This window comes from Polyodon spathula, chromosome 9 (assembly GCF_017654505.1).
Source record: "Polyodon spathula isolate WHYD16114869_AA chromosome 9, ASM1765450v1, whole genome shotgun sequence".
Taxonomy (NCBI): Eukaryota; Metazoa; Chordata; class Actinopteri; order Acipenseriformes; family Polyodontidae; genus Polyodon; species Polyodon spathula.
The window spans coordinates 42,005,277-42,017,303 of record NC_054542.1 but is presented as its reverse complement, the minus strand read 5'-3'; the positions used below and the strand labels follow the sequence as shown (position 1 = coordinate 42,017,303).

Genomic DNA, 12,027 nt, shown 5'->3' with positions numbered 1-12,027 from the left:
TGTAGCAATCTGTCATGTTTGAATAACACAGCCCTCACCCAGGTACGGAAGCCGAGTGAAGACTGAAGGGGTACGCGGCTGTGGGTCTCTCTGCCTGAGAGTATGGCGGATGGGAATGTATTGGTGTGAGGGTGGGAGAGACAGGGACAGGGACAGGGAGAGATGAAAGTGGAGATAAAAAGCAAACACGGATACTGCGCTTTTTAGAAATATATATATATATATATATATATTTTTTTTTTTTTTTTATAACTCAACGCCGGACCTGTTTTTGGTTTCCGAGTATTACAAGGGCCGTGCTTGGTTAAGCACGTTTTGTTTTCATGTAGACAAGATAAACATTTTTTTTTTTTTAAAAAGTGCAAGTTATTTCAAGATATTTTTTCTGTTCCTTGGAGCATATTTGCACGTTACACTCGAATAATATTTATTAGTGGTAATGTGAGCCATTATATGTAATGTAGTGCTTTGTGTTGTGATTAAACATGCAGTACATACATTATACATATATTTTGCAGGGGTAAAAATAATTATATTAAATATCCTTTTTAGAAGTTTATTTTAGATTTTAATATTAACGACAGAATATTTAATATTGTTTTATTATTATTTCCCACTGTAATTGTGGTTCTTGATCGGAAACAATGCGCGAGTATAAAGTGGTGGTGCTGGGGAGCGGCGGGGTCGGGAAATCCGCTTTGACTGTGCAGTTTGTGACTGGAACCTTTATAGAGAAATACGACCCAACCATCGAGGATTTCTACCGCAAGGAAATAGAGGTGGATTCGTCGCCTTCTGTCCTGGAGATCCTAGACACAGCTGGCACAGAGCAGTTCGCCTCCATGAGGGACCTCTACATCAAAAACGGACAGGGCTTCATCCTGGTCTACAGTCTGGTCAACCAGCAGAGTTTCCAAGATATCAAACCTATGAGGGACCAGATCATCCGAGTAAAAAGGTACCCGAATGTAAACATGCTTTTATCACTTAAAGCCGAGCTGTGTTATTGCTGCCTGAAGGAACGTCTGCTTGTCCGCACATGCGGCTGCCAATTCCAAACTTGTAAGTGACGGTTACATACCATTCAGTCACGAACTTTTTACGCTGTATGAATTTGTCTCGGTGTGTAAGTCAAATATGAAATGGAGATGCTTGCTTACAGAGCCTGAACTACACTGTCAAACTCATGTCATAAATAGTAAAGTGCAGGCATGAGTCTGTCATCATTATAGAACCCAAGGAAAGACTGGCATGGACAACGTACACTTCATGCATACTGCTACATCACAGAGAGGGTGCCTGCAACACATGGCTTCATCTACGACCAGCTCACACTTCAAGTGATTGCTCATTTCATATTTGTTCAGTGTTTCTGTGTTTGCTGTGTGAGTGACGTGTGCTTACAAGAAATAGGACACATTCGCAACAGAACCTCATGTTAAATGTGTTGAATTAGAACTTTAAAAAAGCAAAATGAAATCAATGTATAAAAGTATTAAGTGGTGTGTGTATGTACAGTATATGTATGTTTATATGGGTAGGGGGGGGTCTGTGCACACAAGTGAAGCTCAAACGAAGCACAGGGCTACTCCTGTTATTTTAGTGACGCTCCAGAAATCTTGGTTACAGGAAGGTCAAGGTACAGAGCAAATTTTCACTCCACACCACAAAGAAATACAGAGCTACGCAAATATAGCTTTTGCACGTGTTGTTGGCTTAGAGGAGTTTTTGGGGGAATCAAAACTCTGTCTCATTTTTACTAGTCTGCCTTCTTTACTGATTTGTTACTGCAGGAGTTCTTTCCCTGCCATGACCATAGAATTGTATAACTACTGTATTTGTATGTATCTGTGTTAGCAGAGCCAAATATTATGTTTAACCATTGCAAAAACGAAGCAAGTGGTAGCAAACAAAACTGAAGCACCAGAAGAAAAAAAACTGAACTGAGTCACTGCTTTCTCATTCAAGTGGATTAAAAATAAAAATGTCTGACAAATAAGAAATAGTCAATTTACATACCGTACCTTTTATAATCAGCTAGTACTCACGGTAAGTGGGAGAAGTGGCAAGTCCTGAAGGTCCTTGAGTTACAGGTGAACTTGGCAAGAGCAATACAGAGACGCAAAGATTTGTATCAGCCAGAACAGAACGCTAATATTAATAATGTTCATAGTGGAGAACAAATATCCATTCGCATAATGTGATCTGGAGATACTTAAGACAGGAAACATGTAAATGCATGTGTTGTAAGCCTGACTTGGATTACAGAATTTGACAGTTTTAATCACCATACAATCGTCGCACACATTGCTAAGCTTTGCAAAGCACACTTTGGTGGATCGTGGAATGATGCAATGTCTGCCATGGCCAGGGTTCTGTCTGTTGCGCTACAATTATTTGCAATGTTTTGTACGCACGAGTGGTACAGTACGGTACCATTTTGTCTGCTTCTGGATTAACAAGTGGTTATCAGGTAGAAAACAAAATACTGATTAGAGGAGAAACCTCAAAATGGAGCGAGGTAACCAGTGGAGTACCACAGTGGTCAGTATTGGGTACTCTGCTCTTCCTAATCTACATTAATGACTTGGATTCTGGTATAGTAAGAAAACTTTAAATTTGCATTTGACACAAATAGGAGGCATGGCAAACACTTGCAGCAGCAAAGGTCGTTCAAAAGGATCTAGACAGTATTCAGAACTGGGCAGACACATGGCAAATTATATTTAATATGGAAAAGTGTAAGGTAGTGCACGCAGGCAATAAAAATGTTTACTATAAATACCATATTGAAGAAGAAATCTGTCTATGTTGACTCAGAAATGTCTTCATCTAGATAATGTGGGGAAGCTATAAAAGGTAAACAAAATGCTTGGATATATAAGTGAAACGTGTTGAATTTTTTAATCAAGGGAAGTAATGTTAAAACTTTGCAATGCATTAGTAAGACCTCATCTAGAATATTGTGTTCAGTTCTGGTCACCTCACTACAAAAAGGATATTGCTGCTGTAGAAAGAGTGCAAAGAAGAACAACCAAAATTATTCCTGGTTTAAAAGGCATGTCATATGCAGACAGGCTAAAAGAATTGAATCTATTCAGTCTTGAATAAATAAGACTACAGGGTGATCTGATTCAAGCATTCAAAATTCTAAAAGACCGGGCGTCACAAATGGAGATTAGATAAAGGGGCATTCAGAACAGAAAATAGAAGGCACTTTTTTACAAAGAGAATTGTGGGAGTCTGGAACCAGCTACCCAGTAATGTTGTTGAAGCTGACACCCTGGGATCCTTCAAGTAGCTGCTTGTTGAGATTCTAGGATCAATAAGCTGCTAACAACCAAACGAGCAAGATGGGCGAAATGGCCTCTTCTCGTTTGCAACCTTCATATAAATCCATATAAATCCCAGTTTCTGAGAGAACCAGTCAAACTGTTGTAGTGACCAAATGAGGAGGAAGATACGCTGAACAGAACAAATTAGATGAGACTGGAACTGCAAGGGATCCTGGAATTCCCCCAAGGCAGTGCACATGATATTATGACTTTATAATTAGCGTGGGAAGGGCAGTCCTGGGGAAGAGGGGACTCAACTGCAGACACCTTGACTAAAGGCACATCATTGCTGTACTGTAGTTGTAAGTGTTTAGTAGCCTACACAAGGTTTACATTCTGGAGGAGGGGTGGGGGGAAAACAATGGAACGGGGCAAACCTTTGATAAATCCAGGGGTATGTTCAAAGCATTTGCATACCAATGTAAAAATTGACTGCAGTGTAAATTGGTGGCTGTGGGGAGAGATGATAGCTGTTTCTTATTTGAAGTGAGTGACCTGATCATCTTCAGGCTAGAGTACAAGCTAAACAGGAGAATTTTCTCATTTGCCAAAACCTGTTAATCTCATGTGAGCCTTCTGAAACATTAGGATCGCATTAAAGAGCAATAACTGAAAATCTTTCTACTTTTGGCACATGGTTTAGGGAGAATTAGTTAAATAAGCGAAGGTAACAAGAGTTTTTACACTCCTGTGACTAATATTTGAAAGTATAGTATCTAGTAAAGGAAAAATAATATGACCACACTGTGCTCTAGAGCTAAGACTTTTTGCTGCTGCATATGTCCAATAGCTGGTGTTGTGTTTTACAGTATGTCATGACAATGGCCACAGTATCACTGCCCCCACCCCTCCTCTTGTGTTCAAGAGCTCTGTATGCATTCTGATTCCTAATCCCTTCCTATGTTGTAGTTCAAACTCTCTCCTTTTGGTCTAGCTGCAGTCAGACCATGTGACCTACTGCACAGGCACAGTACAAGGGTGCAGCAGGTTATCATCCACTATATCTGGCTACTTTTATCCTGAAATATAATTTAGAAAAAACTAAAGTTGTTCAATCTTTATACGTTGAAAAAGAGGGACCAGTTAGTGTTATTAAAGATGCAGTAATAAGTTAATTGAAGATGACTATGTTGTCAATGATGCAAGAAGAAATTCCACTTTGAGTAGCATTTACTTGTTTAGTAACACTAGCTTGAAGAATGAAGAACAATAGGTTCTGGAAAGTAGTCAATTTGTTGGGACTATTGAAAGGTTTTAAATTGCTTGTTAAGTTCCTACATTACAGTGGAGTAAAACAGCGTTTAGCTTCTGCTCTCCTAGTGGGTTAGTGTCTCCCATGAAATGCTGACTTCCTTGTAAAATTCTACAGTTTCATTTTAAGAGATCTAATAATATATGAATAAAGGGAAAGGTATTTGGTGAGCTACCAGTTGGAAATACCCCTATTCTGCTGCTGTGGTGGAGGTTTTATTTGTATGGGTTTGTTTTTTGTTTTTTTACAGTGGAAGCCCAGGTGTTGAACAGCTGTGGTCGGCTGCACTGGACCAGCCTTTGGGTTTTTTTAATTGAAACCAGTGCATGAGACTCCTCCATGTCCAGTGTGACAACAACTTTTTGTTTCACATACAGTAATAATAATAATAATAATAATAATAATAATAATACACAAGTCCATTTGGTGTCGGTCCATGGGAAATAAATTAAACAGCTTGGTTTGGTCACAGTTCCAGTGTTTAAAAATAAATAAATAAAAGAAAGATCTCTATTCTGGCTTCCTCCTGATTTTCTGTTTTCCCGTGTACTGTATTACAATCCATTTGCGATGCCTCTTCCATTTACGTCATTCGTTGAAATTGACTATCGGCCAAGGCCAATTTTTGCCCAAAGCGGAGAAAGTTAAACAAGTTAAGTTTGATATTTTTGGCTTCATCACTGAAGGAATATGTGCCTAGTAAGAGCTATACTGTACAGCAGCAGTGTGCACAACTCCAGCTCAAGTCCCTAACCTTCTGCTTTCTGTCTGTCTTGTTTTGTGCTGTCATTCTGCATCAGTCTGAAGCTCAAGTGTCAGGACTGATTGTATTAATCGAGGGTGAGTGTAACCGATTAGCTGCCCCAGGCCATAACCATTAGGGATTAATACGTTTACTTTTCAGCAACGAGCTGCTTTGCTTATGGGATCTTTCCTGACAAATGAGAACTACTGTATGCATGGGCAGTAGATGAGAAATCCACTGTCCTTGGTGTTGTATGTGCAGCTAGCTAGAAAATGTGTTAGCCATGCCTAAAACACTGTGAGCTGCAGCTGCACTCATATACACAGAAGAACAAGATTTTGTTTCAGAGACCTTGTGAAAACAAATGGTGCGTATTAAGAAGGTTTCTCTATTGTCGTCGTCCCTCGTAAATTTTAAACAAACCTGCGGTAATAAATAAATGTAACTGTAGGCTCATTACAAATAAAAAGGAATCTGGTTAAGAAGGAGAAGCATGGCCAAATAAACAACCAGGTTTTGTCGTTGTTTTATAATGAATGCAAAAATAAGTATACAATGCAACTTCAGCCTTTTGTCTTGTGTTTCGAAGCACACCTCCTGGCTAAGTGATGACACACTTTCTTTCTTTATAGCAAGTTTGGCTACAGTATGTAGAGCATAAGATACAAAACCTGAGCAGATAGCCGCGCTCAGCAGCTCGGTCAAGCAGTGGACTGTAAACGTGGTAGTCGGGCAGTGGAAACAGGGCATTGCAGTAGAACAAAGGGATGGAGACACTTCTTCAAACAGAGTGCTGAGGGTATGGAATGGACTACATACAGTAGTCACAATGTTGATGCAGAAGTTGACTCCTTTTCAGACTGACAAAGTTCTGCGAGCAAAAAACTACTAAAAGTAGGAACCAGACTAGCTTGATGGGCCGACTGGCCTCCTCTCACTCACAAATCTTGTTCTGTTCTTATATTTGTATATGAACAATTGAGGTACAGTAAATCAAAGAATACATGAAAAATATTGCAGTAAATAAGGTCTGAAGCATTTTGTTCCCTGTATTGCCTGCATGGAAGAGAAATGGGTATAGTTCCATTTGACATTTTAATGAATATTGTTGTAAACTCTTGTGTTCTGTGCATTCTGTGAAAGCTCTGCATCATTACGTGCATATCTAATTAAAGCTGATGTGTTTGAATTATTAGCTAACCCTCACTTCTCCGTTACAGCTATATCGTATTCCTTCGAATTTAAGACTCAGACCAAATTTCCCACCCTGGAAAAAATGAAACCTCAAATTGTCTTTGAAGTCTGTGTAGTTATATATTGCATTAAGACCTTATTTTTTTCTTTTTAGTCTGATGTTCTGTCCTGTTCTTTGTCGAGACATAGTTGACAGGACTTTAATTGCAGAAGTTTGAAGTGCAGTATAATATGGTCTGAATAAACAATGAGTGTTCTGAGGAAAATTGTGACAGACAACTTGTTATGAGTTTTTTCCTGACTCTCCGTGACACAGAGTAGAGAAATCCCTTAATGTTTAATTTTTGCTGTACCACATAGACACGCAGACAGGGTAAAATCCTATTGCTTGAGAAAGCTATGCTATGGAGCACTTTCAAGGAAAACTGAGTGCAAGCATTCATCACTCAAGGGACAGCTATACAAAATTTGGCAGGAAGGAGAAAAAACATACATAGGATGGTCTGAGTAGTTCAAATTGAAAATAGAAGGGTTGGTTTTCAGACCTGCATTTAAGTATTCTCAAAGTGACTGCAGTGTTTTGGCCACATCTTTGACAATTGAAAAGTCCTGGCTACGCAAGAGGAATACAGATGTACACTACCCTCAGGTGGAGCATTTGTTCTTCATTTTACCACCAAATGGTGACTGCTCAGGCTGGTAACACTCTACTACCAGTGCAGAAACTTGTAGTGTAGGATAGCAGAATTAACAGTTGTCCCACTCGGTGATTCTGAATTGGTGACGTGTTGTTAGTATTTGGGAGCCACTGGCCCTGCTCGTTAAAGTTATTGTATGTATTTGAAGATGTGATGATTTATAGATCATTGATTTTCATGGGTAACAAGAGCTGTGCAGTAAAATAGGCTGCAAATGTCCCACCCAGCCATTATGTATTTATTTATCTGTAGATGGGTTGTTAAAGCTTTAGACCTACTGTATGTAGATTTTAAAACATGCATGGTTACAAGCTGTGGTACAATATTAAAATGTGCTTCTTTATTTGTATATATTCAAGCAGTATGGCGTTCAAAGAAACCCTGAGAATAATGTTGCTGACTGTTCTTCTGGGATCACTGCATTTTATTATTCGTTTCCCGTGCAGTGCTAGCCTGGTTAAGTGCATCAACTACTACAATATAACATGAAAAACAGCACATACAAGTGTCTTTTTTTTTACTGTTTGCTTTTTTGTATTACCTCTATTTAGCGTTTTTGTATGATAATTAAACAGGAAAAACATAGGTCTTGGTCTTTTTATTCATTTGGTGTGCTGCAGGTGATGTTTTGTTAAGGTGGCATAGGCCAGGGCTTTTTAACACCACAGAAAACTGAAGAACAGCTTTGGACAATGTGACAGCTTTTAACTCTCCTTTGTGCAAGAGAGAACCTATTGGTTCTCAGTGCATTGGGGGTGGAGTACACTTTGTTGCAACAGTGTATGCAGAGAAGGTTCTACAACTAGTGAAATTTCATAGCACAAATAACAGAAGAGGGCTTTACAGCTGGAACTGATTGTAAATTGCCTTTTAAAGAAAATCAAATCTGTTTCACCAGCCCTAATCTAATGTACTGTATGTTTAGAGCCTTTTGAGTCTAAATGGGATGTTACTTTACATTTTTCTAGATCTATCCTACAGCGATGGCCACATGTGTTGCATCACCTTATAGAATTTTAACTTCATAGCGTTGAATGAAACCTGCAGAACAGTGTTACGTTAACATATTTAATTACATACCTCTTTAGTTTTTCATTTACTTATATGTGAAAAACTGATCAATTGAAAAATCATTTTGAAATCTAACATGAAATTCTGTACTACTGTTATGACTTCCGGTTTACTCCCTTTTTGCAGTATCATTATTTTAGTTTCTTTGATTACGTGGTATAAATGAACATCCTTTTTATTTAAGTTATTTTTTAAAAGTATTTAAATGGTCTCAATCTTAAAATTCTGGGTGGTGAAAAACGTTTGTGTGAATGATTTGAACTGTTCATTTATATAAACTAACTTTTTTGGTGGTGATACTATATATTGTATCATTAATAATACTACAGATTACATGAGTAATGTTCTGTTTTGCACTGTTTGCAGGTATGAGAAGGTGCCAGTGATTCTGGTTGGAAACAAGGTGGACTTGGAGAGCGAGCGGGAGGTGTCCTCAGGTGAGGGTCAGGCACTGGCAGAGGAGTGGGGCTGCCCTTTCATGGAGACCTCAGCCAAGAGCAAAACCATGGTAGATGAAGTGTTTGCTGAGATTGTGCGGCAGATGGACTACGCATCCCAGCCTGACAAGGACGACCCTTGCTGCTCCTGCAATATACAATAGCAAGGAGTGGAATGTCTGCTATTAAAGTGTGTTAACCAGTCTTAAGTGGCACCAGAACAAAAAGAATCACTGAACAGCTGACAGAAATCCCAGCGTTCACCAGTGGATAATCTGTGACGCTCTCCAGTTGTACAGACACAGAGAACTCGCTGAATCCTTTCAAAATCCATTCCAACACTGTCACAGCAAGCGGAAAAAAATCTAAACTGATGATGAAAAAGACTGTTCAACTAAAATAAACACCACATCTCGCACACAGCACAAACGGTTTGAACCGCTTTCATTTCAGGACTGTTGGTGGTGCCTTACGGTGCTCAAACTTTCCATTGACAGGGAAGCTACTGAAACAGCCCAAGCAGGAGGAAAGATTGTCACTGTTGTCCAGGTTTTTAAACATATTGATGAGGATTCCTCTGCATAGGAAGGACAAGCCATGTAAAACTTTGGAAAGCTTTTCAGTGACCTGACGAGGATTGTCCAAGCCGACCGAGCGGAGCCCTGGATTTCATGAACACGAGGATGGTTTTGTTACCATGGTGCTCAGACTGTGTAAGCAGCCTGCTCTTCCTCCTGTCTCTGGTGCTACTTTGTGTTTGCAGAAGAAATGACAAACATGGGGCTTCTTTAGAAAGCAGCAATTGGTGTTTTTTTATTTTATTTATTTCTTCACACTACATCCGCTCTTATTACACTTAGACATCTGAAAAACATGCCATTCGTTTTTACAGAGACCGTGTTGACAGAAAGAGACACTTAGTTCTGCATTCTCACATTTCATTAAAATGAAACAAGCTGTAAAAAATAATAATAATAAAATCCAGCTTTCCATTTCTTTTAAGGACTGAGTTTTTTTTTTTTTTTTGGTCTAAGTAATGGAATAAACAGAATCTAAACCCCTCTTTTGCTTATTCTGACAAAGAAAGAAAAAATAATGTAAGGAATTATCAAGATCGTATCTGGACAGGCAGGAAAAGTGAACTGCTCAGAATTTAGTCTTATGCAACCCATCCAATGAGTTTTCTTCAGATTAATTTTCTCTGTTTTGGGGGAGGGGTTGGACTTCAAAATGGCTGTAAATATATTTTTTATAAAAGGTGCTCATTCTACAAAAGACAATTGTGCAATTCTCTGTAGGGTCAACCATATGCATAGCTAGTTACTAAAAAAAAAATTACAAATAAGGACACACATTAGTCAAGTCTGGTAATGCAGCATGCAGGATCCTTATCTAAAAACTCAGAAGCTAGAGGCTGTGCGAAAACAGTTTTCTTCGAAACAAAACATTGTCTTACCAGTTTAGTTTTTTGTTTCTTTAACTCTTCATTCCTGACTCTGCTGCTTTCTTTTAAACTGTACGGCACAATGACTTGAGCAATTCTACAGTACCAGCAGTTCCTAACAAGCCACCAAGAAACCCTGCCCTCAATGTTAAGATTGTTAGCGTTGCACAGTACAGTAATAACAAAGCATTACATCTGAAGCTAAACTTGTTATTTTGACTTTTCCTGTGAAGAATTGTATGGAACTCTTACTAATTTTGCATTTATTTATTTATTTTATTGAGTTATTTACACTTTTAAACCACAATGTGAACCAGGGTTGAGGTCAATTCCTGTTTTTCAATTCCATTTTTTTTTTTTTTAATAAATTTCCAATTCCCATTCCATTTTAATCAATCCCAACACATCCTTGATCAAAATTGCACTCGGAGTGGCAAGAAATTACTTCAATCGCTGAAGTCACTGTTCAATGAATTGGCTTCAAATTAAAGCAATTGAACAATCACAACAATTATGTCTGTAAAATAAAAAATTCCAATTGCTTCGAAGGAATTGGAATTGATTTTAAAAATTGGCCCCAAACCTGATGTGAACACAGGGATTTAGATTAAAACAAATTGTTCCTTGGCTTTGGGTAAGTTTGTATTAAATTTGAAATACTACATGAAACTGGATTATGCTGCATAGTTTCAATAACTGGAGCCATTTGAAATGCTTTAACTTGATGCCCGGTGCTGTCCATTGATCACTGTATACAGTTTCGCAAATGTGCATGCAGCAATATAAATCGAAGGACACATTTTGATTCCAAGTTTAAAGGCTAAATTTAAAAGGGTTCCTTATGTCAAGAACAAATCACAGTGATATATAAAGACTGAATTCATATTAATAATAAAACTAACAAAGAGCCAAATGCAGTATCTGTCTTTTTTTTCTCTCTTTTGGAGCAGCGTTCCAATAAAACACATACAATATATTGTCTCTTTTGGAGCAGCGTTACAATAAAACACATATAATATAGGAACTCGTGATAGGGATTTACTAGGTGGTCCTTAAGGATTATTTAAGGATTAAAATGCCTGTAGTTGCTGGTTTGCATTTCTACGCCACCACTGATTTTCTGTGTTACTTTGTCAAGTCCCTTGCGGTCAAAGCAAATTGCAGAAGAAAAAATTGTTGCATCTCCTGGGGTTAGCCTAATTAAGAATCCCATTTTGGTTTACATTTCAACAGTAAGCAGAGTCTTACCATGTTAAGATTTACATGCGCCAAGGACTGTTGATGTGACCGTGCAATCTTTGTCAGTCCCTGTCAAAATCAACACAGTTTTGAAGTGCTCTTTCTGGAAGGACCATCTCTGTTGAAATTGTGCTCCCTTTGGTGGTAATAGTGAGATCCCGCTAGAACAGTACTACTATTTTTATAACTGTATCTTAACTAACTAGGCATTGCAGTATTTTCTGTATCTTAACTAAGTAGGCATTGCAGAATCTTTTTTTTTTTTTTTCGGGATACTGAAATTACCTTGAAACTAATGTACATCAACAGTATGATGGTATTATTTTTATTAATACTTATTTATTAGCAGACGCTCTTATCCAGGTCGACAATTGTTACAAAATATTACAGTATAAAGTATCACATTGTAAAATATCACAATGCAGAATATCATACAGGTAAGAGCAGTTGTAAAATACAATAAAATCAGTAGCAAAATATAAAATTCAAATAAGAGCAAAAACAGAGAACACAGTAAATAATTACATGTAAGAGCGGGTTCGACTAAGAGCAGTTAACTTGTATTAAAAATATTTCCTTATATGAGTCCAGTATGTGCATGCAATACGTACA

At 38.1% G+C, this 12,027-nt stretch overlaps 1 protein-coding gene across 1 annotated transcript; it reads left to right on the top strand.

Annotated features, from left to right (window-relative positions):
* On the top strand, window positions 1-11,442 carry LOC121320896 (ras-related protein Rap-2a). Its single transcript, XM_041259662.1, has 2 exons — window positions 1-958; window positions 8,662-11,442. The coding sequence occupies exons 1-2, from the start codon at window positions 645-647 to the stop codon at window positions 8,894-8,896; spliced, it is 549 nt and encodes a 182-aa protein (XP_041115596.1). The 5' UTR covers window positions 1-644; the 3' UTR covers window positions 8,897-11,442.
* The last annotated feature ends 585 nt before the right edge of the window (window positions 11,443-12,027 follow it).